This window comes from Phoenix dactylifera, chromosome 5 (assembly GCF_051530095.1).
Source record: "Phoenix dactylifera cultivar Ajwa chromosome 5, Ajwa_hap1_PhDact_Kaust_v1.1, whole genome shotgun sequence".
In the NCBI taxonomy this organism is placed as follows: domain Eukaryota; kingdom Viridiplantae; phylum Streptophyta; class Magnoliopsida; order Arecales; family Arecaceae; genus Phoenix; species Phoenix dactylifera.
In genome coordinates this window covers 22,068,704-22,095,609 of record NC_143194.1, presented here as the reverse complement: position 1 = coordinate 22,095,609, position 26,906 = coordinate 22,068,704, and the positions used below count along the sequence as shown (strand labels likewise).

Sequence of the window (26,906 nt, the reverse complement as noted above, 5' to 3'; positions counted from 1 at the left end):
AGGTTTGGGGATTCAATGCCAACTAACTGGAGGTTGGCGGCTGGTGCAACAAGCGATCAGTGATGCAAAACCCACCTATAAAAAGGGGTTTCAATTCCTTAAACCATGGAACCAAAGAATCTTGATGGTGATTAGCTGCAGTCTAAGCATTGATGGCAACTAGTGTTCATTAGGGAAGATTGAAGGAATCTGGCGACGAGCTTCGATCGGGTCTTGGGTTCTCCGATGGGTGCAAAAGAGGGGACGGGGGGGGGGGGGGGAGAGGCTGTAAATAGGGCGGAAGTGGAGGCCAGCGGACTTCTCGTTGTTAGAGTTTGAGGAGGACATAGAGTGTGCTTCCGTCTTCTCTTCGAACTTCTTTTTATTTTTGTTGTTAGGGCTACTCTTGCATCCAGGTCGGTTACATGGACCAGTTTCTATTCCTTATGAGGCTCAATATTACTTGTTTTGAATAATAAAGCTCGACGACATGGTCGAAGAGGTGGACATGGAATTACATGGTGGTATGGCGGAGGAGCCAGTTGTTCTGGTTATATCTGATAGAAGGATCACGGTTCTATCCTTGCACGACAGAAGGATCCACCTTCCTTGGCAGCCATCCACCATTGGATCACGCATGGCTCTAAAAGTGCTATGAAGTCTCTAATTCGTCTGCCTGCATAGATCTCAAAGCAAGCAATGGATGATCCAAAGGTCAATGGTGCGAAGGAAGGTTTATTGATGAGAGCACAAAAGTGCGATCTACACATCACTTAAATTAGCATTATTGCTAACAAATAATGATAACAGTGCTGCATTAATATTTTATTTTTTTTGGGGTGCAGGTGATCGTAAATCAAGTTGAAATGCCCATCGGGTCCAAAAATATGCATCACCGCAGGTGACCAGCCAACCGCATGGGTCGACCCCAGTTGCACACTAGGAGGAGGTCAAGTTCAGCCGTCCACTTCGTTGCAGCTTCAGTCTTTTGCAAGCCGGCATCTATTCAACGTCTCCGCCTGTGTGGAAGAAATGAGCATTCTCTTCTTTCCCCCATTTCAAAGGCTTTTGGAGTTCATTCATCCCAGCCGTCACCCCCGCATCAGCTGCCACGTCCGAAGACCCTTTCTCCCAGCTCTTGGAACCCGCAATCAGGTCTTTCTCCTGTGCGTCCACGAAGCATCCAGCAACCCGAGTCCAAAGCCATGCATCCCAGCTCCCGTCCGAGTTCATCTCCTGGCCTCCCAAGCTTCAAGCTCCAGCTCCCATCCCATGTTCGTGTGATCAGTCCAAGCTTCCTTCAGCATCTTCCTCGCAGTCCACGCGTCCCAGCTCTTCTCGGATCTCCTTTCTCTCCAGGTCATCCCAGTTCACAGCGCCAGCGTGGAAGAGCGCGATCCATCCGGGCGTCTTCCGAATTTGCGACCCCAAGGAACTGTTTTCCGTCTTCTCTGCGCCAGCAACCCACAGCACATCATCCGAATCCATGCATTCATCCCCGCGAAGCTTCCCAGCGTCCGCATGCAGCTCATCAACTCGCGATCAGTCCACGCGTCCCAGCATCCCTGCTGTCCATTGCGCTTCTCCCATCTGAGTCCGAAGATTCCAGCATCCCATGATCTTCAGCTTCTCCCTGATCCCGCATGCGTCCGCATCTCAAGCAACGCGTCCCAGCATGCAACTCCTCACCTTACGCGTCCGATCCTTCCGGAGGGAGCATCCCGTGGGATCAGGGATTCATCTCAGCTGGTCGTCATCGCGTGCGAGAAAGTGGGGAAATGAGCTGGTTATTTTGGTAGGCCATTCGGAAGAAAGAGGGTCTGTCATCCCTCATTTGGAAGGAAGTCCCCATTCAAAGAAAAAAACAGAGAGAGGAAACAGGGGAGGCCCTGTTTCCGAAAAGAAAAGAGAAAAAAAAAATAAAGAAAATGAAAGGGGGATTAATGTGTGAAATGGAAGGCTAATTTCTTAGGGAGGGAGATGGATGAACCTTTGATGTATTGCTCTTTGAAGTAAACTCTAAACTTTTGCCTTGAATGAATTATATTTACTGATATGTTTTTGATCCATGCATAGTTATTTCGTAGATAGTTCTTAAATGGATTATGATTATTGATATATGGATTGTTTTAGTATTTGATTCGTCGTAGACGTAGAAAGCACGACGAATGCTTAGAAATTGAGTTCATATGTTCATGAAACATATACCATGATTAGATCTATCCTACCACTCATTTTTAATCAAGAACCATAGAGTTTATTTCTTGGATGCAATATCGTCAAGGGGGATTCCAGATCCCTACCATCTTTATTTTATTGAACTTTGTTTATTGCTATATTGTTCTCCGATTTTAATTTCTGAAAATCAAAACATAATTTTAATCCACAAATTTATTGAATTAATTAATCTAAAATTATATTAAATAATCTCATATATATTTCGTTTCCTGAGGATTCGACCTCGGACTTCCGAGAATTTACTACTTGTGCGATTCTCCTGCACTTGGGAGACCAATTTTATTTTTGCATCAAGTTTTTGGCGCCGTTGCCGGGGATTGGTAGCATAGTTGTTTTTCTTTTTATTAAAAAAAATTTTCAAAAAAAAAATTTCGAAAAGTAAAAAAAATAAAATAAAAATAGTTTCTATTTTTACTTTCCTTATCTCCTTCTCCTCTCTTACTAATTTTTGATTTTTCTTGGTATCATTTGATCAGGAACCAAAGAGGAAGTTTGGGACATTCAGAAAGGGAATTATTGGCAAAGGAATGCTGTAAAGGTTTGCTTTAAAAATTGCTGGAAAAATTCCTCTTGGTAACATCTGAACATTTCTTATTTAAATTTCCTTGTGTGGTGATTGTTTGATTTTAAATTCAGCAAAAGTGTGAATGCATGCTTGATACACATACACCAATTAATCCGCACATAGTAAGGGCAATCACCCCAACAAGATAAGAACTGAATTTCATCACCAGATTCTTGCCCAAATTAGGTGAATCAATTCTCACATAGCTATCACATTAATTAAAATCAATTAGACATTGGCCCCTAGGGACATTCGAGCTCAATAGGACGAAGATCACCGAAAGTTGCACCAATTTCGCTCTGTGGCTCAGTTGATGTCTAGGCAAGCTTTGTCCCTTTAAGGAAGACAGTTCATCTGTTCGAGGCAAATGGTTTTTAAGTGGGACCTTTGCAACGCATCGTGACCCCCCCACTTACCTGGGAGCTTACCTGGTCAACTAAGTTCATTAGACCAGATTGGAGGCTTAGGTGCCCTCTTCAAATCAGTTAGGAGCTGTCTAGTGATTTTAGGGCAAATACAAGGATTTGACGTGTTTTCTTTTAGTGCATGCTTGACTTGACTGATCAGAAGAGTATAACTCTGTGCCCGACAATCAGTCTTCCACAAATTTTCTTCCTTGGAGAACCCCGCATAAACCCGGTATGATTTGATAAGGATGCACTGCGTCTGGCTGAAGACGTTAAACTTAGCGCTTATTGGGAGGCAACCCAATTCTCGTAGGTTATTTTTGCATATTTTCTTGTCGTATTTTTTTTATTTTCTTAACAGGATCCCTCATATTACTGATGCAACTACGGTAAAATGCTTATATCCTCCATATGCATCATATTTTCGTCCAAAATAAAAAAAATATATTAAACAATAAAAATAATAATATAATATTCAAAAAAAAAAACATTGAGGACAATGTCTGATCTAGGTTGGGGGGTAATAGGATTTGAATTTTTGAAGGAATTTTTCGCATTTTCACATTTTTAAGTGAATTTCAAAAAAAAAATGAATTTCAAAAAAAAAACCTAATTTTTATGCCTTAGTGCTGAAATGATAATCACACAAAGTATATAAAATCTAAAAAGCCCAATAACTAGTCAGGAGTAAGTCAATTTGAATTCTTTTTATTAAATATTCTTTTAGCGAGTTGTAAGATAATTTTTACTTTAGAATTTCACAACACACATAGCCTGCACTTCTAAGGATTAGGTTCAACATTATGTTGCTAAGTCTAGTAGCAACCTTGAGTCCTGATGAATCATTCCTATCTAATTCACTATTATCCCATATTTATTGTTTAAGAAAAAAAAAAGTGAATTTAGTCAGGTACATCGAAAAGGGCTACCTATCGTCAAAGGTCAGCGGGCTTGTAATGAGGAACCCGAGCATAGGTCCGTAGGGGAGTCTTGATGCCTAACACCTTATGCCATCTGGTGTGGGAGTGTTGACTGAATGCTCGTTACATGGAGGAATCATTACAAGAGTAAAAGTGCGTAATAAATATAAAATAAAAAAAATATAATAATAAAAAAAAGAGAAAAAGAGAAATAATATTGACCTTGAAAAAGACGATAGTGTGAAAGCCGTCGTTGTAAAAATTCGAGTAAACTGGAATATTACAGATAAAGCCCATGAGGTATTAAAGTAAACATCCACAACTCTCGAAATCCTGCAAGGTAGGATGATTTTGAATCAGTGATTAGGTCTTATCTGACCAATTTTTGGAAACTACTAGTTTTAGCAGTATTTTGGAAAATCTAAAGCCTTAGCTTGTGTATGGTCCAGACATCACCGAGCACCCAAGTATAAATTAGCCTTACAACTCTCTAACAGAAACTTAATAACTTCAACTTAAGTTGCATACTGACCTAAGATTTGGGCTGACTTAGTAATTAAAACTTTGTGTACTTTTGAAATTATTGGCACTTATGCATTTGAAATTAGATTTTATGTAACGATAAAATAAATTGGAAAGAGATCACAGTTTGTGGGTATCTGAGCCGGAAACCCTCACGAGACAAAACTCGTCCACTAGGGCCACCTAGGGGTTTAAAGCCTTGTTGCATATGGTAAATGCAATCGCGATTCCTGCGAAAGTGAGTTAGTTTTTTTATTTTGCTCGAGGACTAGCAAAAAGTAGGTTGGGGGGTGTGATAAGTACTAAATAGTGCATAAATTAATATCTTATTCATAGCACTTATCATTATTTTAATTCACATATTTCGTAAATTCAACTTAAAAAATGTGTTACCTTCATCATTGCATGTTAATAAATTATCAAAGATAATTCAAGTTTGATTTGATTATTTATTGATTAAGCTTAATGCATGCAGGTCGAGTCGAGCTCAATTAGGTAAAGCCTAAACGGACACTACATTCTCCGGAGTCGACTCCAAGAACTCTTCTCCAAAATTCAGTGCTTTCCAAGTTCACCTAAATTTCTTCTCACTCATTCCAATTCTCCTGTTTTAACATTAAAAATAATACAATCCGTTCGATCAATTGTCTCACAGATCTCAAAATATATCATCTTTAGCCGCACGGATCCTAAAGAATTCTAGCATTGGCCTCTTCCGGTTCCCAGCCAAATGAAGCATGCTCTTATCTCTTCACGAATCTAGCTTTACCCCTTCTTCGGAATAGAATCCCATCTTGATCTCATGAACTCCCCAACGTCCCAGCATCTTCCCCTGTTCTGGAATAGAGTCGCATGATCCGTGGGATAAAATCAAAACCCAGCCCGCACAACCTCAAACAAACCACGTATCCTCTGCGTTGAAGCCGTCCCAACATCCTTCTCATCCGAATGCCCATCCCGCTCCACGTCCTCTTCCAACGTTCCTCCCAGCGTTCTAGATTGATTCCATAGATTATCTTCGGATCTCATGCTTCCGTGATACCTCCCAACTTATCATCCCGTTCACATTTCAGTCATTCCACAAAATCCTAGCAACCCCTCGATTCGTCTTCATCTCCTCTGCTTTCGGATTACCTCTCAACCATCCAGCCGAGATCTACTCCTTTCATCCCGAGATCCCAACTTCCTCCCAACCTCCGAATCCGAACTCCACCCCATCCTGTTTCTTCCACGCCGTTCCATCCTTATCCGAATCTCCCAACATCTTTCTTCTTTCGCTCAACTCCCCTATTCTGCATCCAAAAAAAATCCTCTGCTTCCTTCTCATATCCAGCATCCACCAGCTGCATCAAATCTTATCCACGGATTCATCCCAGCATCCCTTGCATTTTGCTCCACGTCCTCGTCACCCCCTGCAGCCGAAGATCAATCTCTCGGAGGCAAGTCCCACGGGAAGAAGAAGAGGAAACAGGGGAGGGAGTGAGCCACGGGAACATGAGAGAATAAAAAAATAAGAGGAGAGAGAAGAGTTTTGTTATTTTGGGAATATTTCAAAGAAAGAAATCATGAAGGAAGAGATGGGAGCCTGCTGCTGTGCTGCTGCTGCCGTCTCCAACTCCATGCAGGGCTGATCTCTTCTCCAGGGCCGGATGTAGCCCTAACAAAGGGCCAAGGGTTTTTATATTTTTAATTTCTATTCTTGGAATTGTATAAACCTTATTCTGCTTCTAATGAATATTTTATTTCATCTCATATTTAATTTCTGTGATTTTAAATATGAAGTTTATACAACTGCTCTTCATGATCATTGAAGTAAAAATAAGATAGTTCATGCTTAAGGAAGATGCGATGTGCTACCACCTTAGATTAGGGTAGACATTTCATACTAAACTAAAGATGGATTATGCCTAAATTACTTCTGTGAAATTTTATTCGAATGTCTATTAGGCTTGTAGCCAATTTGCATGTTTATCCAAGAATAAATTAAAATATAAATAACCCTTGTCTCGATGTTAGTGGTGAATTCCTTGCCCTAGGTTTCTCCCAAACTGATATCCTTTTAATTGCATTTTGCTTTATTAAAATTCCTTAGTTTAATTTTCTTCACCAGCTCTTTCTTTTTAAATATTTTTTTTTAAAAAAAAAAAAACAACTGTACCCCAATCCCTGTGGATCGATACCCGTAATCACTATCCTACTAGATACGTGCTATTGCGTGGTCTTTAAAGTTGACTATCAATTTTTGCATCAAGTTTTTGGCGCCGTTGCCGGGGAACGGCTGATTTATTAGTATAATTTTTAGATTTAATTAGTACTTTAGTAGTTAGTCTTTTTGTTTCGAAAAAGAAAAAGAAAAAAAATCTTTATTGCTGTTTTTTTATTCCCTGCACAGTCTGCATCAAACTCTGATATCTGAGTAATCCACCGTCTGATTGCACTCAAATTTCGTCGGCTGCTGTAGGACACATGTTTCTTTCATCTGAACGGTCTGATTGATATTCTGATACTTTTACGACCATTAAATTAATATAAACTTTGCTGTTGTCTGCTTTGAATTTTCTGTGTTTAATTTTTTTGTTTAGAATCAGAATTTTATTATCATCATATCTCATTAACCCTTGTTGCTACTTGAAAATTGATAAGAACTTTAAGAAAAGATCAAGGGTAATCATTAAAAAAAAAACAAAAAAAAAACAAACAAATAAATAAACTCTGAAATTTTGTATGCTAGGTTGGAATAGGGACAACACTGGACGTCTGAGTCGACAACCTTTTGACAATTCCTTAGATCACATTATTGAAACTTTTTCGCAAAATCTCAGATCTGGTGAGATGGCTGATGATGATGTAGGAAGTCACCATGGTAATGAAGGTAGACCCCCAGTTATGACACTTCGACAATACTTACATCCCACTAGGACTAGTCAACCTTCATGCATGATTATTCCTGAAAATGTAGGACACTTTGAAATCAAACCAGGAGTAATTCAATTGCTGCCAAAGTATCATGGAATGGAATCCGAGAACCCTTATCTTCACCTTAAGGATTTTGAGGAAATTAGCATCACATTTAGAGTGCCAAATGTATCGGAAGATGTCCTTAAATTAACCTTGTTTCCTTTTTCCTTGAAGGATAAAGCCAAAATATGGCTGAACTCCTTGAGACCAAGATCGTTAGGAACATGGCATGATATGCAAAGAGAATTCTTAAAAAAATTCTTTCCCGCACAAAGGACTAACTTTTTGAAAAGGCACATTAGTAATTTCCAGCAAAAAGACCATGAAACATTTTATGAATGCTGGGAGAGATTTAAAGATTTGCTACTCTCTTGTCCTCATCATGGGTTTGAAACATGGAGAACCATTAGTTTCTTTTACGAGGGATTGTCTCCACAATTAAAATAATTTATAGAGACTATGTGCAATGGTCTATTTTTGGAAAAGCAACCCGATGAGGCATGGGACTATTTAGACTCTCTCGCAGAGACTGCACAATTATGGGATACAGGGGATAGAGTGAATAAACCTTTGCCTAAGCCTACTAACATTGGACATGGGGGCCTTTATAACCTTAGTACTCAAGATGATATTCAGGCTAAAATGGCAGCCCTTACTAGGAAGGTAGAGGAAATTGAACTTAGAAGGATTGAACCCGTCAAGACCGTAGAGCATAACAACGAGTGTTGTAGGATTTGCGAGATGCCTGGCCATCTCACCACTGATTGCCCCACAATACCCGCATTCAAGGAAGTCTTGCATGATCGGGCCAATGTTATGAATACCTATCAAAAATCTTTCAATTATCCTTTTTCAGGTACTTACAACCCTGGATGGAAGAACCATCCAAATTTCAGGTGGAGGAATGACCTACCTCAACAAGTATATAACCCAACTCCTCCACCTCCGCACCCTCATTATGCACATGCACCCCCTCAAAAATCCAGTCTCGAAGAAACTTTGCAATCTTTCATGCAAGGTCAAGCTAAAATCAATGATAAATTAAGAAATCAACTGACAACGCTGACCACTGCTTTAAGTGCTCAAGAGAAGGGTAAGCTACCAGCTCAACCACAACCTAACCCTCAAGTCTACGGCGGTAGCAATGCATCATCTTCAACTTCGCATAAAGAGCAAGCAAAGAGTATAATAACATTGCGAAGTGGAAAGATTATTGACCGACCAGTCCCAGAACAAACACAAGTCATACCTGATTCTGACCCTCCCAAGACAAAAGAAAAGGATAATGAAGAAACCGAAGCACCAACATCTACTGAAAAAATTAAATGTCCTTTTCCTGCACCATTTCCACAAAGATTAAAGCCCTTGCAAAAGCTTGAACCAAACTCTGAAATTCTTGAGCTTTTTAAGCAAGTAAAAATCAATGTACCTCTTCTTGATGCAATCAAACAAGTGCCTTCATATGCAAAATTTTTGAAAGATTTGTGCACTGTCAAGCGTCGATTAAATGTCAAGCGTCGATTAAATGTCAGATGCTGGTTTCGCTAGAAAATTACAATTAAGTGAATTGAATGAAATTCGTTGGGATGCGTATGACAATACTGGACTTTGTAAAGAACGAATGAAAATTAGGCATGATAACTCAATTCTAAGAAAATCTTTTGAGCCTGCACAAAAAGTTCTTTTGTATGACTCTCGCTTACATCTGTTTCCTGGAAAGTTACGATCAAGATGGACAGGTCCTTTCATTGTAAAAACTGTTTTTCCACACGGGGCAATTGAAATTGAGAATCCACAGGATGGCAAAATTTTTAAGGTTAATGGACACAGATTAAAACCTTTTCTTGAAAATTTTGCAGATGAAGAGGACTCCTTTTCCTTGGGGGAGCCTTCTTATGACTGAACATGAAGGCCAAGGTATGTGTATATTAGTTAGAATTATTATTTTTTTTCTTTTATTTCTAGTTTTCTTCTTATTTTGTAGGTCTTCTTTTCTGGAAATCAACAGCTCAAGGTATTCTTCTTCTCTCTATTATTTTCTCTATTGTCTCTCATATATAGTTTTCTTGCATTTTTTTACATTGAGGACAATGCAATGTTTAAGTTGGGGGGAGGGAAATATTTTGATCAAAAAAAAAAAAAACTTGTTTTTGCATTTGATTTATTCTATTACTTTCTTTTCTGAGCAAATGCACATGTATTTTCATATTGAGTGTGTACAACTATTAAGGCAAGGAACACATGCATACTATGACTAATCAGAGACCTATTATTAGATCCCCACACGTGTACTTAATGACAATAGGAAGGCCTCAGGAGTTCATATTTGTTAACTGCATTTTTGTTAGCCTTATCCATAAAAGAAGTATGAGTATCCTTGTTCGTACCATAAGGTTCAGGATTTGGTTTTCACATAAAGATAGAGGTTGAATATCCCGACTAGATTACTTAGGTGCCTTATGATCCGACTTTGGTTGACCTATAGTCACGATGCAGTCACATATATAATAAAAATATTTATATGGTTCAGTCTATCATTTCTTTTCTTGCATAATTATTATTCAAAAAAAAAAAAAATACTTATGATGACAAGTCTGGCCTCGTGGCGTAGTCTGGTTCGAGTAATTAAGTCCGAGGGGTGTTTCACCTAATGTCTTGAGCCAACTGGATCGGGGGTCATTGACTGAAAGCTCGCTACATGGACCTTACTAGAGCCTAATGGGGTTGGATAGCTGTAGTTGTCATGTGTATTGAAAAAAAAAAATGAAATAAAAATAAGCATGAATGAGTTGGTTAGGCTGAACCTAGTCACATGTGGTAATGGCTGGTTTGACTCCATTGTATTGGACCTCTGTGTACCCGGGTTGTTTAGTTGAGATTGATAGCTCTTTCTTTACATGCGAACCATTCTTGACAAATTTAGACAACATGTGATATTCTGAAAATTTGATGGATCAGGTTCTAATAAATTGTAGAAAACATTTGTGGACTTGAGTAGTGCACCTAAAACTCAGGCGGTGCTCTGTTGTGGTGGAGGTATTAGTACTCTGAGAAAGTCATATGATTTGATGCACACTACACTTTTATATTCCTTGCTTTGACAGTTGCCATACTTGAAAATATATATCGATTAATTACATGTGTATTAGCTTAGAATTTATTTCACATTTTTTTTATTATGATCTCATGTCATGTTATATCATGTATGATGTTTGTGGGTACACTACAAGAAAACTCATCTTTCCCGGCGCTTTTTATAACCTTTTCCGACGCTTATAAGCGTCGGCTAAAGTCCCCGCAACGCAAATAGAAGCGTCGCAAAAGCGTTGGCGATACCGGAGTGGCAAAAGTTTTTGCCGACGCTAGGAGAAAGCGTCGGCAAAAAAGGGGCTTTCCCGACGCTAATGAAAGCGTCGGCAAAAACTACATTCGCCGACGCTTTAAAGCGTCAGGAAAGCCCAAAGAATGCCCAGTTTACAGAAATCAAAAGGTTTTCACCGACGCTTTAAAGCGTCGGTAAATCTATTTTTGCCGATGCATTTTAGCGTCGGCGTAGGCATATAGTTTACCGACGCTTTAAAGCGTCGGCGAAGGCGTGCAACCACTTTTTTTACCAACGCTTTAAAGCGTCGGGATTTCCATTTTTTTAAAAAAAATAAAAATACGAAAAAACAGAGCTAAAGCCATGTTCCCAGATCCATTCGCAGCACGCACAAAGATACCAAAAAACATGCATTATAGATTCATGGACGCCCTGCATCACGAGCAGAGTCGGATAAAAGCAGCTGGGAATTGCCAAATACAAGAGCAAAAATACTGGGGAAAATTTTTGCAAGTCGAGAAACAACAGTGAACATCCAAAATCATCTATTTCACTTGGATATGTTGAAACAGATAAACCTCATCTATTTCACTTGGATATGTTGAATTGCCAAATACAATTGCGAGTTTCTGATACCAAATCTCCAAGCGAATGAGCCACCAATAAGATGCTACGGGCTCTTATACATCTGCCAGGTAAAAGCATGTTTCTTTCGTCATCACCTCTATCCCAATTTCCATAAATTCTCTGTGGATGGTAATCTTTTCCTAATTTACTCTTCAGTATTTTCCTGCTAAGCAAAATACAAAGAGATACATGATAACTTCTGTAACTAGCAGATTTGGCAATTAGGAGCTCACTATATTCTGGTGGACAGAACTTTTTCATTGATCATGAGACAACCAAGAATTAGTCCGGCGTGCATATACAGCATTTCCCAAACAGACACATCACCGTTATGCAGCTGAAGAAAGTAACGTTAATTCATTTTTACCATTAAGAATGCATAATGCATAAACAACAGTTTTCACCAAAATTGAATTTTCCCAAAATATTTTTTCCTTGTAGTACACACAAAAAAATCAGTTTACTAAACACACTAGATGCTGACATTAAAGCTACATGGACATAACATTTGTGTCCAAGTTTCTCACCTACAGCCTTGAAAACTACCATGTTGTCAGAATCTCTCTCATCTTCCTGCTCTATAAAACTGGATTAAAGGATAGAAACCACCCTGAAGAACATGGAAATCTACTTCTTCTTCTTCGACTTGTTTGAAAGTGACTGAGCATATGCAGTTCCCTGGACAACAAATATAAACACACACAAAAAAGAGAAAAGGTTTCATTTCTCTCGGGATGTAGTGGATCTGATCAGGCTTAAAACCAAAGAGTATGGAGCAAACAGCAAACATGAACCATTAATACCAATATTCTGTCAGAAAAGTAGCAGGTGTTGATATGTGTGAGGAAGAGAAAAAAAATGATAAGCTAAGCACAAGATGGTCACAAAAAAGGAATGTTGATTTGATACTGCAGCAGCTAATAACTCACCTGCAACCATTCATCCATGTTAGCATCAGCCGCTCGAGTACCTACTTCCACCTTAGGCATGCTCTTGGTTTTCTAAGAAGAATTATACATGAACATAAGAACAATTTAATTGTATGCGACAACACTAAATGAGCAAGAACTCAATTTTCGCAAGTCGATATCTTTATCCATTATTAAATTTTTGAAAAAAAAAGACGTGTACTAACAGTAATTAAACAGTCAACAAGTCTGTCATTAGCAATTGTTTAATACAAGTAGATTTAGTTTGTTTTTAAATACAAGTTAATAGCTCAAGTCTGACTTATACTGAAAATATGGTTTCTTAAGCCTCCTGCAGGAATTTTTGAGACCTGTACCACATCTTGACTCTGATAAGGTTCACACCAAAGAACAACAATAATGACATGAAAAACACCAGAAGCAAAATATGGATACTAATTTTGACAAATATATAGCACATGCACCAAAGGTTCAACAATGTCGCAGCTCATACATCAGTCTAAAAGCACAGGCTTCAGCCAATAATGATCAAGTGGTAAACAGCAACTAATACCATCTGGCAGAGATTTTGACTTGTAGAACTAATATATATCAAGTACACCAAAATGAATAACAAATTTGCCTATCTGAAATCCTTGTCAACATCTACTCTTGAGGAGCATAAAGTATATGATTCCTTTATTCAAACAGTCTGAGATCACAACCAATATTTTATAGAATATGAAGGAATTCATTAAAGTAGCTTACCTTTGAAAATCGTTGTATTTGACCATATGCCCACAATCCAAAAAGGCCAATGAAGGCAGCTCCAAGAGTAACAAGGAAGACAGACTCTATGCTGAGGAAACCTCCGGTCTCCACAACTTCAATGGTACCGTTATAAAACACACTCTGATATCGTCGATGATCAATCTCATAAACTATGGTACCCACTAAATCAAATAAGCCAGGCTGCAGTACGAACACATTAGTAGAGTCTCAAAACTATAGCATAATCTCTTACTATATGAATATATATGCAACTTAACTGAATATAGCCATGCTCGTTCAAAAAAAGACTAGTTGCCAATCCAAAGGAGGATGTTTCCACAGGGCAAGATATCATGAGAAAAATGCAGGTGCTATATACAGGCAGCTACCTGCAAGAATTTGCTGGCAGCAAATTTATGAGGGAATGTCGCTTGAGCAGAAAACGGCACCGATGCATTGAAAAACTCCTGTGATAGGCAATGGATAGAAATGCTTGATATTAATAATGTTAACAAATAAAGGCATAGCATTAAGGAAAATTAAGACTTACAACAACTGAACTAGGGATACACTTTGCACAAAACAGATACCAATATCATATATGAATTTATCTGTTTCAACATATCTTAAAATCATCTATTTCACTTGGTTGGTAGTCTGGATAATGCTTATAGATCATTGCTCAGTCAACTTTCTCATGGTTTTCATATGATCCTTTCGCTCCAACAGTTTGCTAACAAGTTATAAGTATGAGCTTATAGGTTATTGTTATTGCTAATATTTTTGTTTTTATTATTACTATTATGGGTATTAGACACAAACCAGAACAAACTGATACAACATATGACCACTCTACTTCAAAGTACCAGTTAATACCCAAGGAGACTATATATCATAAACACGGTACCAGTAGCTCTGTGTAGAGCCTCCATGTTTCGGAGTCACAATCTTGGCCTCTGTCAACCCATATCAGATTGGTCATTGGCACAGATACAGACAGTGCTTATATATTTCTGAATCAAACCTATCCGAAACTCATTTATTGTCATCCCATAGGTTTAGAACACCCAATAACAGTGCTCGCAAGAATATTGAAACAGGGCAAGAATTTGATCAAGATCCCAGAGCCAAACCCATAATCTAGAAAGAAGTTTCGGATAATTAATCTACCGACAGTTTATAATTTCTGGAACACTTCATCCACAGTTACTTAGGCTAACATCTTCTTTCTAAGAGGAAGCTTTTCCACACCTAATTCCAGGAATGACTCTAGGTCAAGAATGCTGACTTGAAAATATAAAATTTCAAGATATTGTCACCAAGAATGCAATCAAGATTTCGTGTATTCCAATCAAGAACTTACAAGACATCCTTACCAAGAAGCCAACCAGAATTCCAAAAACTTGAGAACTACAACAAAGGAGAGAAGGAAAGGAGGAGGGGATACCTGGATCATGGGATTGCCGAGGAAGAGGCGAAGCGAACGGGGATGATCACCACCACCCGGCTCCGGAACTTCACCAACCGCTGCCGCGGCGACTGTGGAGCCGACCAACAGCCCTTGGCCTTGGACCATCCACGCCCTGGAGCCCGTCCCGGGTATTTCCGGCCACGACGAAGAGAACCACCACGAGGGCGGTGGGAGAGACCGAAACGAGAAGTATGGATCAAGGAAGGCATTTTATTTGAATCGTCGGGGAAGCCTGGTGCCTTCCATCGTCTCGCCTCCCTGGTTCGGGGCTCGGTCGCTCGGCGCCGGAGACGAGAGAGGAGGATGCGGACGGTCGCTCGGCGCCGGAGAGGAGAGAGGACGAGAGGAGCTTGGCGTCGGACGTCGCTCGGCGCCGGAGAGGACAAGGGTCGGTCGGTCGCTCGTCGTCGGAGAGGAGGAAGGAGAAGCCAGAGGAGCTAGGATTTGATCGATTGGGATGCTAGGGGGGGGGGGGGGGGGGTGGGGCGCTCGTTTTGATGTGAATTTGATTTTTGACGATGCTTATAAGCGTCGTTTTAGGCCCGATCGTCGTCTACTCCTAAGAATTTTCGACGCCAAATCAAAGCGTCGGCAAATGTATGAGCGGTGAAATTTTTTCCGACGCTTCCTCCTAGCGTCGGTAAAAATGCGTCGGGAAAGGCCCATTTTTCTGTAGTGGTAGCATCCCTGAAAACCCTCACGAGACAACACTCGTCCACTAGGGTAACCTAGGGGTTTAACGGCTTGTTGCACGTGCTAAGTGCAATCGTGATTCCTACGAAAGTGAGTACTTATTTTAATTTTATGCAATTAGTTCTAATAAAATATCAAAGGTTAAACCACACCTTTTGTACTCTCATTTTATTATTTGCTCGTTAATTGCTAGAGACTAGCAATAAGCTAGTTGGAGGGTGTGATGAGAGCACAAAAGTGCGATCTACACATCACTTAAATTAGCATTATTGCTAACAAATAATGATAACAGTGCTGCATTAATATTTTATTTTTTTTGGGGTGCAGGTGATCGTAAATCAAGTTGAAATGCGCATCGGGTCCAAAAATATGCATCACCGCAGGTGACCAGCCAACCGCATGGGTCGACCCCAGTTGCACACTAGGAGGAGGTCAAGTTCAGCTGTCTACTTCGTTGCAGCTTCAGTCTTTTGCAAGCCGGCATCTATTCAACGTCTCCGCCTGCGTGGAAGAAATGAGCATTCTCTTCTTTCCCCCATTTCAAAGGCTTTTGGAGTTCATTCATCCCAGCCGTCACCCCCGCATCAGCTGCCACGTCCGAAGACCCTTTCTCCCAGCTCTTGGAACCCGCAATCAGGTCTTTCTCCTGTGCGTCCACGAAGCATCCAGCAACCTGAGTCCAAAGCCATGCATCCCAACTCCCGTCCGAGTTCATCTCCTGGCCTCCCAAGCTTCAAGCTCCAGCTCCCATCCCGTGTTCGTGTGATCAGTCCAAGCTTCCTTCAGCATCTTCCTCGCAGTCCACGCGTCCCAGCTCCTCTCGGATCTCCTTTCTCTCCAGGTCATCCCAGTTCACAGCGCCAGCGTGGAAGAGCGCGATCCATCCGGGCGTCTTCCGAATTTGCGACCCCAAGGAACTGTTTTCCGTCTTCTCTGCGCCAGCAACCCACAGCACATCATCCGAATCCATGCATTCATCCCCGCGAAGCTTCGCAGCGTCCGCATGCGGCTCATCAACTCGCGATCAGTCCACGCGTCCCAGCATCCCTGCTGTCCGTTGCGCTTCTCCCGTCCGAGTCCGAAGATTCCAGCATCCCATGATCTTCAGCTTCTCCCTGATCCCGCACGCGTCCGCATCTCAAGCAACGCGTCCCAGCATGCAACTCCTCACCTTACGCGTCCGATCCTTCCGGAGGGAGCATCCCGTGGGATCAGGGATTCATCTCAGCTGGTCGTCATCGCGTGCGAGAAAGTGGGGAAATGAGCTGGTTATTTTGGTAGGCCATTCGGAAGAAAGAGGGTCTGTCATCCCTCATTTGGAAGGAAGTCCCCATTCAAAGAAAAAAACAGAGAGAGGAAACAGGGGAGGCCCTGTTTCCGAAAAGAAAAGAGAAAAAAAAATAAAGAAAATGAAAGGGGGATTAATGTGTGAAATGGAAGGCTAATTTCTTAGGGAGGGAGATGGATGAACCTTTGATGTATTGCTCTTTGAAGTAAACTCTAAACTTTTGCCTTGAATGAATTATATTTACTGATATGTTTTTGATCCATGCATAGTTATTTCGTAGATAGTTCTTAAATGGATTATGATTATTAATATATGGATTGCTTTAGTATTTGATTCGTCGTAGACGTAGAAAGCACGACGAATGCTTAGAAATTGAGTTCATATGTTCATGAAACATATACCATGATTAGATCTATCCTACCACTCATTTTTAATCAAGAATCATAGAGTTTATTTCTTGGATGCAATATCGTCAAGGGGGATTCCAGATCCCTACCATCTTTATTTTATTGAACTTTGTTTATTGCTATATTGTTCTCCGATTTTAATTTCTGAAAATCAAAACATAATTTTAATCCACAAATTTATTGAATTAATTAATCTAAAATTATATTAAATAATCTCATATATATTTCGTTCCCTGAGGATTCAACCTCGGACTCCCGAGAATTTATTACTTGTGCGATTCTCCTGCACTTGGGAGACCAATTTTATTTTTGCATCATTTATCGTTCTTTACTTTTGCCAACTATGATCCAAGTCCTTTTGCTAAGGGTCATCTTGATGGAGACCAGTTGGGTGTCACTGGGGCTTCTAAATTTGAATTATATAAGCTAGTTGGGTTGGGACTTATTTAGGCTGGCTAGGGCTGTTGGGCCAATGAGATTTGTCGGGCTAAGGCTACTCACTATTGCATGGGCTAGCTGGGCTTGTTCGTTCTCCGGCATTTATTTATTTTTTATTTTCTTTTTCTGTTGTACTTTTTATTTTTTTTAATGAATTTGGGTGGTCTTCTAGACATCCTTTTTTTTTTTAGAAAACCCTAATAAGCTATTAGCGGCATTCTAATACTTATTGTTGAATTTTTCATTCCCTTCATCAATTAGACAGCTGAAAAGGTTTAATTTAATCACCAATCATTTGTTTATTTGCTATTTTACATTTAACATTTTTTGTTTAATCTCTATGCATGGTTTGTTTTTGTTTTTTTTTTGCTTTAGTTGTTTCTATTTCGCCTAATAATCCTATATCTATTGCTGTCAATACAACAGTTATACTCTTAGTAAGGGCAATTGTTATGGCAATAAATGATCGAAGCCATATGATACAACTCATCCTCCATGTGATGACTCGGGCGCCCAAAGAAATTCTCCAAGGAATTTTGGTTGGGCCTCTGGAGCTGACCTAGAGGCTGGAATGAGCAGCGGCTAACCTACAAAGCCGAAGTCGCTCAGCTTAGCCTGGTGACCTTAGTGATCAATCCAAGCCAAGCGAAACTACTTCGTGGTAGAGGCAACTTGATCTCTTCACCTAGGTGCGCACGTGATTTTAGCAATTCTATGACGCATGAGGTATTTGCAGCACATCCTTGGTTATTATCCCACACCAACAGTTTGTTATAACAAGATCTCAAGTTTGCTCGAATATGATTTGATGATGCGGAATCCCTGCTATAAAAGGCCCAAAAGGCTTTTGATAGAAGATGAATGCTCCACGGCTCGAGTACCAGCATTATCATTTCTTTTAATCCTTTTGCCACCGAGAAACTCTTTTGAACTTAAATATTGGAGAGCCCGGCCAGAGTCGATCAGGTGAGGTTTCGATCCTTATCTATGGCCTTGTAGATCCATGAAGATGGTTCACGTCGGTATCTAGGACTCGGGGGCAACACAGACGGAGAACCATCAATCACAGTTGGCCCTCATCATGTTGCCATCATATTGCGCTGGTCGATGATGGCGAGCCAAATCCACTCATTTATTTTGCTTGGTTGTTTCTTAAGTCGTCCAATTTTCCTTGACACGAGGCGTAGACTTTTCCCGGATCAGCCCTAGCTTTGCGTTTGGCTCCACCCCACGAGGTGTTGGATCTGGCCAGTCGTTTAACGTCACATGCCGGGCCAAACGAGTCACTGCTTGCTTTCTTGCTAGTCCTGGTTCATAGCAGCCACTCCGAAAGAGGACCTGGATACATACTGGCTGCTAGAGAAAAAACTATTGAGGCATTACTAGGCAGCAACTACATGGAGGCTAGATGCAAGGACGTCAATAGTTCTATGCTAGTCGAAATTGGGATATGTTTGATCTCATCAAAATTCCTCATTTTCTCCACCTATGCAGCAAGCATATATATATATTCCCATTTTGTGACATATCACACGGATGCGAAGTGGCCAGTAAGATCCTTGTACTAGGATCTAGGTGATAGTAGCATAATAACAAAAATTTAGAAAATAAGACTAGGTGAAGTTTTTCTGGTCCAGTACACGATGCTTTCAAATTACATATAGAGCCATGGCTAACATAATAGCTTCATGAACTGCGTCTCGGATTACGTTGGATTGCAGATTGATTAACTCAGCGCTTTCGATTCTTGACTGAGTCTCCGGGTCAAGACCGTCAAACCACAAGTAATGCTTGATTACGGAATCTATGGTGGCTGCTTTGTCATGGTCTATGCATGCATGCGCCTCGACGCTATGGACCGACAAAAGACCAGTTAATAAAATATTTACTTGAATCGGAAGGTTGCTTGAGATAGCCTTGGAGACCCATCTCTTGTAGTCTCTTTCTTGCTTCCTAAGCACGACAAGGATCATTGGATTTTATGTTGTCGACAAAGGCTGGCATTTTTTTTTGTTGAACTTTCCCGAATAATGGGGAAGGGCAATGGAACCATTACCTCGGAACCATAATCTTGACCTTAGCCTCCGTAACATACTGTATCTCTATATATTATTGCTTGGATCGAGCCATGATGTTGACCTAGCCTCCGTAAGATACTGTATCTCTATTATTGCTTGGAGAAATCCTAAATGAGTTGCATCATCGCTTGCATCCCCCACTTGCCTTCTTGTTATCTCCTCGTTGAATCCAATAATATTTTATCTATAAACTTCGAATATTCATAGTAACATAGTTTATTATAGTGATCGACAAGCCGAATAGGTCAAAAATGACAGCCACGTTCACATTTTTTTGACTTTTGTACTGGCCAGCCATGGCAGGATCTTAGAGCCCCCATTTTATCCTTATTTTTTTATTTTATCTCTTTGCGAGAGTGAGATCCATCGATGCTGGTCGAGGAGTAGGATTAAATTGACGCGTTCAAGGGTAGCTGGCAGATGTAGTAAACTGTACGTATACTTTGGAAACTAATGGCGAAAAATTTGAAGTTGGTGCAAGAAGCTTGAAATGGAGCTAGAAGTCCCTAGACTCTACGAGGGAAAGTGAAGAGATGAGATGATATTGGTTAAATAAAGGTGCAGCGGCACCTAAGAAAGCGGATGGAGTACCTTTTGATCAAGTCAGCGTTGCAAGCTAGTGATAAAATAAATCGTGCACTATGTATAAGACAATAACGTGCGAAACGGCCGTGCATTTCTGCCGCTCGGCAAGTTGGACCATTAGTAGAGAGCTTTGAAGAATGCCGAAAGGCGGTGATGGTCCACAATTGCAACGCTTATCTGAGGACTGTTGCAGGAAATAAAGGTCTAACTCGGCTCGTAAAAGGACACGTTTTGCCCATTTTACTTGTGGCCAGACAATGAGGTCAGACTTTGCACATGTGAACCCATCTGGTGCTTGGTGTCGCGCAGGAGCAGAAGAGATGGCTCGATCTGATGCCATGCTCATGTGAATCCATCTAGTGCTTGGCCTCACACGGGAGCTGTAACAACCCAGGATCTCACCCAAAATGGCAAGCCAGAAGTTATTGTTTGGGTTCTTTGATCCTGTATAAGTACCCAAGATCTACCCAACGAATAACCGATGTGGGACTAAACACACGCTTGCACGGGTCCTCACATACTCCCCCCGTTCAAGCTCTGACGTCCTCGTCAGGTTAAGGGTTCAAATCCATTCAAATCTAATCACAAACACCACGATCAATCCGTGGTCAGTCCCAATGGATCCGTAATGCAGTGTCCCCTAGTCCACATAAGTTATGGGCTGGGTCCGCTCTGATACCATTTGTAACAACTCAGGACCTCACCCAAAATGGCTAGCCGGAAGGTATTGTTTGGATTCCTTGATCCTGTATAAGTACCCAAGATCTACCCAGCGAATAACCGATTGGGACTAAACACACGCCCGCACGGATCCTCACATACTCCCCCCGTTCAAGCCCTGACGTTCTCGTTAGGCTAAGGGTTCAAATCCATTCAAATCTAATCACAAACACCATGATCGGTCCGTGGTCAACCCCAATGGATCCATGCTGCAGTGTCTCCTAGTCCACATAGGTTATGGGCCAGGTCTGCTCTGATACCATTTGTAACAACCCAGGATCTCACCCAAAATGACTAGCCAGAAGTTACTATTTGGGTTCCTTGATCCTGTATAAATACCCAAGATCTATCCAGCGAATAACCGATGTGGGACTAAATACGCGCCCGCACGGATCTTCACAGGAGCAAGAGAGATGCTAATCGAATGTCGTTCCAACTTTGTTTGAAAGACAAATCTGTTTAAAGATCCCGTAAGAATCTGAAGCAGATTGTATTGCATTTGCTGCGAAAGGAGATGAACCTTGCGGCGTCCACCGAGTCATGGGCCATTCCTTGTCGGCCGCCCCTTGTCCCGTCGACAGACCTTGTAAATTTACAATGGCTATCGCCATCCTTATTCATCACAGCTACTCTTTCAATGAACGTGCCAGTTTTCTGTCAAATTATTAATGTACCTGATGTGACCTGACCAACTAAGTTTTTCAAATATATATATATATATAAATATCGTGTACGATATGGCACTAACAGGTTTAAACAGTGGACCCTAGTTTTGGAAAAGTTACTGATATCAATCAGTTAAACTATAATATAATCTTAAAACTAGAACCCCGCCGCTAGGATTTTTTTTCTTGGCCCAAGGAAATAAACTGTTTTTCCCGAGAAAATTAAGTCAAAATTCTAAAACAAAGAATTTTAGAATTACAAGGAGTAAGATAATTTTACCGCTCGAAAGCATAGAAGGATCATAACACATATTACAACCATAGAGAATAAACTGTTCGATAAATCCTAGTTCCATGCATCTGATTACAATATCAATATGAACGCATTTTCTTCAAAGCAGCGCCTCGTTGACCAACCTGTCGAAATTCTGAAAAGAAGAGCCACCTGGTTGCGTTGCGCTGATTGCACTCCCCTTCCACTCCACCGCCCTCCTCCTCATCTCCTTTCCCTTCTCCCCTTCCATCAGTTCCCTCACCAACCTCTCCACCTCCTCTCTCTTTACGTTGCTGTCAATCTCCATCCCGATGCCCCACTCCGTGCAGGCATACCTACAATTAGTCTGCTGCTCGGCAAAGAATGGCCAACTTATCGTCGGCACTCCACCGCATATGCTCTCCAACGTCGAATTCCATCCGCTATGAGTCAGGAACCCTCCGATGGAGGGGTGCGATAGCACCGCCTCCTGTGGGCACCAACTCGCCAGCAGACCCCTCTCCTTGGTCTCGCTCAAGAACTCTTGTGGAAGCACAGTTGAGTCTCCTTTCACAAGGTCAGGCCTGATCACCCACAAGAAATCATGCTTGCTGTTAGCCAGCCCCCACGCGAACTCGATCAGCTGCTCGTTCGTCATCATCGTAATGCTACCGTAGTTCACGTACACGACCGACCCGGGCTCTCTCCCTTGGAGCCACTCCAAGCAAGCTGGGTCCTCCTTCCACAGGTTCGAGCTTATCGACGTTGTTGGGCTCGTGGTGATTTGGCGAGAGAGCAAGGATAAAGGGCCTATGGTATAGATAGGAGGGAGTATCGATGCCATCGCATCCAATACAGGACGTTCGAGTTCGTCGAAGGTGTTTAATATGATCGCCGACGCCATGGATGATCTCTGGGCCTCACGGTTACAGAAATGGAACATGATGTCCTTGGAGTCTAGCGTACGAAGAAAGGTTGGCAAGTCCCTCAGCCGGACATTCTTCATCCCTGATATCCAATCGATGGGTGTCTCGAGATATCCGTTAGTGAGATCACTGGCATCTGCGCACCAATTAAGAGAGAAGAACTGTAAGTATTGATGAATCGATATTGTGGCGGTATCTATTGATTTAACTTAAGAAAGTTAGTAACCTTTGAGAGGAAAGATGCCTCTTTCAATGAGATGTTGGTAGTGGAGGTAGCCCATGACGCCGCACGCACTAGGGGTCCAGAACAAGACCTCGGGGATTCGGAGCTCCTTGGCAACATCGAGTGTGAAGCTCATGGCCCCGTCGGAAACTATGCATGACACCGCAGGTGTAGGAGAGGAAGGGTCATTGAGCTCTGTGATGAGGTCACGGAAGGGGGGAATGCAATTTTTTGGGATGGAATCGCAAAGGGAGGGGATGTCTTGGGTGGCATCCTTGTCGGTCGGAGGGAGGCCGTCCGGGATGGACTGGAAGCGGAATTCCGAGAGGCTGTCGAGGGAGGAGATGGCTCCGGACCTGAGGAGGCGGTTTTGGTTGAAGTGGGTGTTGACAAAGGTGATGTAGAAGCCACGGGAATGGAGGAGCTTGGCTAGCTTTAGCATAGGGGTTACGTGGCCTTGGGCTGGGAAGGGGATGAGCACTGCATGAGGCCTCTCTGGAACCATGGAACCCATATTTCCTTCTTCTCGCTCCCTCTCCCCGCGCGCGCGCGTAGAAGGCTTTTTTTTCTTTATTTTGGTTGAAGAATGTAAAGGGCTTGGCTGTTTATGTGGTAGATGTAAAGGGCTTGGTTGCCGAGCTTTATATAGCCATTCGGAAGGAGCGTCAGCGTCACCTCTTTTGGTGGGTCACCAGCGAGCGGCAATTTAAATTGATCAGCACCTGTCCATAAAAAAATATCAGAAAGATATCGTGAGGAAAAGTATGAAACGTACCGAGGACCAGTTTGACGAGAAGATGGCATCATCTTACGTCTGAATTCCAGCCCTGGGTCGGGCTGCAGTGCGTGTATGGCCAGAAACATTTACAGAAAAAATAATCGAACGGCCAACTGGATTGCCTACTTTCATGTAGTTCGGCATTCGGCCGAATTTCTATAAATTGATTTGTTATTCATTCTGAATCTGTTTTGGATATTTTACTTTCTGTTTTTTTAGGATATATTTATATTTATAAGTATGTATGATCGATCTATTTTATATACATATAACTTTTTTTTGCACGTCAAACCATGACCGTTGGATTGAGATTAGGAAGTTCTTGATAACCATGTGGAGACGGAGAAGGTACGTTAGTTTGGACTCGAGGCCTCCTTTCGCGGTATTGGAAAATTAATTTCACATCCGTTTATCTTTTCCTTGAGCAAGATAAAGAGAGAGGAAGAGAGGGCTCCTCTCTCTCTATTGACCTGCTCCTTCGGCCAGCTCCTGTCCCCAAGCTCTCCTCAATCCTTTCCATAGATTGTACATCTTTTTTTTTTTTATCATCAATAAAAGTAAAAGGGATTTAAGCTTTATTTTTGCAATTCTTCCATCTTCTTTTTTGGGGAGTTAGAGTTGAGCGAATTGTGAAAAATCTTCCTACTTTCTAATTGGATTACATATATAGCATACACTATCCATCTCTTGACGATGCCCTTGCAGGCTGTACAACCATCAAACACAGCAAGTCCATGAATATGTATCGTATCAAACACAATGCCTATCTTGTAATGATTGCCACCAAGGGCTACATAGCCTTATGGTGTAGCTCGCACATTGCAGAAAATCCTAGTTGAAGATAGGACTTTTGGGTACCTTTTAGTGGAAGTATTTTAGACCCAGCAAATGTTAGCTAGAAAGCAATTTACTCAATAATAGAGAAGTACCAAACACCTCTCCATTTATGGCCATCCATAGATATCAACGGAATATTGAAAACATGTTTCTCATTAGAGTTTCTTTCTATTCACCATTAGGTAGTAACAACTAGTTGTTTCTTGTGTAGATCAATATCCTCAGCATCCATAGGACAGGCCATTCTAGAAGCTCGCTTGAAAACCAAGGATCTTTCCACACACATGGAGCTTCCATCACCAATCGTCCATCGGAATGACCCAATCAATCCTTTGCTACTTTTACACAACCTTCCAACAAGTCGAACTTCTTAGAGGAAGATTTTAGATGGTCCAGTCATTATGAAAATTATATTTCTACATTATAAGTCCCCTCCAAATGTTGTGGGGCATGAAAGTTAGAGACCCCAACACCATCTTAAGTCTATTAGCTAGTGATCTTACTATCGGTTTATAAATAGTATTACATAATCTATACGTCAGAATGCTTACGCTTGGTAGGGTTCGGAAACCTAGACCACATGAGTTGCCTCCCAAGCATCTGGCATGTGAGTGAATAGAGAAGAAATGACATACAACTTTATACACATCCTGTTTTCCATTAGACCATGAACATTTGTCCAATCCCAATGACTCTAGTTCTATCTCAATCTTTGTGAGGACCCGTGTGGTCCTGTGTTTAGTTTTACATCGATTATTCGCCGAGGAGATGTTGGGTACTTATAGAGAGCTAAGAAACCAAAAAAAAAAAAAACTTTCGGCTAGCCTTTTTGGGTGAGACACTGGGTAGTTATAATCTCATCCATACTGACTTCCCTACGTGGATAGTATTGTCCATAAGCTGAGAGAATAGTGGTGTTAGATCCTTGGAGGAAGCCCACCTTTTGTTTCAAAAAATGCAGAAAGGCAACAACAATAGAATCCTCCTTCTTCACTACTCTCCGAGTTCATAACCTGCAAAATTCTGTTCCTCCTCTTTCTAACACTATAAGAAAAATAAGATTTGGCAACGCTTTTTTAGGCCTTTACCGATGCTTATAAGCGTCAGTCAGTTTTCTTTTGATGCTTTTAAAAGCGTCGCCAAAGGATCGGCTATGTCAGAGTGGAAAAAAGAATTGTCGACGCTTCTGGAAAGCGTCGCTAAGGCGGTTTTTAGCGACGTGTTTTAGCGACGCTTTTAAATGTCGCTAAAAACCAATTTAACAACACTTTAAAGCGTGTGTTAAAAAATTTTTTTAAAAAAAAATATTTTGATTCAGAGCCTCGTTTCCTCAATTTCTCCCCAATGTCCACCTCCGTGCTCCTCCACCGCCGCACGTCCTCCACCGCCGCCTGCCGGAAAATCCCCACATCCACTGCCCCCAGCACCCTTCTTCCAGATGATGGTCTAAGTCAACTTGGAAACCCCCAACCCCAAGCATCCTCCGCTCACCAAGCCCTCACCGTTTACAATCTCCTGCGCAAATCTATCCGTGGAGTGTTCAGCGATGGCAGAAGCAACAGCAATAGCAGTTGCCTCGCCCATTCTGAAAGTCGTGATCGGGAAGCTGGGTTCTAGATTTTGGGAAGAGCTGGGATTGGCACGGAGAGTCAACTCTGACATCGAGAGGCTGCAGAGCGTGCTGTCAACGATCGGTGATGTACTCGATGATGCCGAGAGGAGATCCATCCGCGACAAAGCTCTGGCTGGTTGGCTGAGGAAGCTCAAGGATGCAGCTTTCGATGCCGACGACGTGGTGGATGAGTTCCGGTACGAAGCCCTGCGACGAAGGATCCAGAGACATAACCAGCTGATCGGAATGGTTAGCGACTTCTTCTCTCCTGACAACCAAATTGCTTTTTGCTGTAAGATGGCTCAAAAGATAAAAACGATCAATAAGAGATTGGGCGAGATCACGGAAGAGAGGGCAAAATTCCATCTGGCAGAGGGGTCCACCTCAGGAAGGACTCCCGATCGAGAGACCTTCTCAGTTGTTATTGAGTCTGAGGTTTATGGACGAGGTGAAGACAAAGAGAAGATCGCAAATTTCTTGGCGAGTGCAGATAATAGGAGTGATGTCTCGGCGGCGTCGGGGGACTCGATCATGGGGAACATGAGGCCCTGGGGGCCGAGATCGAGGGCCTTCTTGGCCCAGGCGGCGGAGAGCTTCGGAAGGCGGAGGATGGCCGGGGTGCGGGTGGCGGCGAGGGCGCGGAGGCAGGGGAGGGCCTCCACGATGCCGCCAGAGCCGTGCTCCATGTCGACGACCACGTAGTTGTAGCCGGCGA

The 26,906-nt window shown here is 41.8% G+C and overlaps 2 protein-coding genes, 1 long non-coding RNA gene and 1 pseudogene across 4 annotated transcripts; 1 reads left to right on the top strand and 3 right to left on the bottom strand.

Annotated features, from left to right (window-relative positions):
* Window positions 1-7,880: 7,880 nt before the first annotated feature.
* LOC120111807 (small nucleolar RNA R71) lies at window positions 7,881-7,978 on the bottom strand (annotated as a pseudogene).
* Window positions 7,979-11,876: 3,898 nt separating this feature from the next.
* On the bottom strand, window positions 11,877-15,146 carry LOC120111566 (translocon-associated protein subunit alpha-like). Of its 2 annotated transcripts, XM_039128912.3 has the most exons (5): window positions 14,665-15,146; window positions 13,607-13,684; window positions 13,215-13,418; window positions 12,468-12,539; window positions 11,877-12,216 (listed from the first exon to the last, which is right to left on the bottom strand). In XM_039128912.3, exons 1-5 carry the CDS (start codon window positions 14,791-14,793, stop codon window positions 12,166-12,168), a joined length of 534 nt encoding a protein of 177 aa, XP_038984840.1. In that variant the 5' UTR covers window positions 14,794-15,146; the 3' UTR covers window positions 11,877-12,165. The 2 variants fall into 2 exon arrangements, with proteins under 2 accessions (XP_038984840.1, XP_038984841.1); XM_039128913.3 differs by lacking the exon at window positions 13,607-13,684.
* A 5-nt stretch (window positions 15,147-15,151) lies between these two features.
* On the top strand, window positions 15,152-16,903 carry LOC148703468 (uncharacterized). Its single transcript, XR_015987114.2, has 2 exons — window positions 15,152-15,471; window positions 15,709-16,903. It is a non-coding gene; the product is annotated as an uncharacterized LOC148703468 (long non-coding RNA).
* A 4,892-nt stretch (window positions 16,904-21,795) lies between these two features.
* Window positions 21,796-23,603, bottom strand: LOC103699677 (7-deoxyloganetin glucosyltransferase-like). The gene is made up of 2 exons (XM_008781683.6): window positions 22,968-23,603; window positions 21,796-22,877 (listed from the first exon to the last, which is right to left on the bottom strand). Exons 1-2 carry the CDS (start codon window positions 23,476-23,478, stop codon window positions 21,955-21,957), a joined length of 1,434 nt encoding a protein of 477 aa, XP_008779905.4. The 5' UTR covers window positions 23,479-23,603; the 3' UTR covers window positions 21,796-21,954.
* Window positions 23,604-26,906: the final 3,303 nt, after the last annotated feature.

Coding starts and splice junctions, on each gene's coding strand:
- LOC120111566 (XM_039128912.3), bottom strand. CDS start 14,793: ATGGTCCAAGGCCAAGGGCTGTTGGTCGGCTCCACAGTCGCCGCGGCA. Junction 13,685..14,664: donor TCGGCAATCCCATGATCCAG/GTATCCCCTCCT, acceptor TGCCTATCACAG/GAGTTTTTCAATGCATCGGT. Junction 12,217..12,467: donor ACATGGATGAATGGTTGCAG/GTGAGTTATTAG, acceptor TTTGTTGTCCAG/GGAACTGCATATGCTCAGTC.
- LOC103699677 (XM_008781683.6), bottom strand. CDS start 23,478: ATGGGTTCCATGGTTCCAGAGAGGCCTCATGCAGTGCTCATCCCCTTC. Junction 22,878..22,967: donor AGGCATCTTTCCTCTCAAAG/GTTACTAACTTT, acceptor ATTGGTGCGCAG/ATGCCAGTGATCTCACTAAC.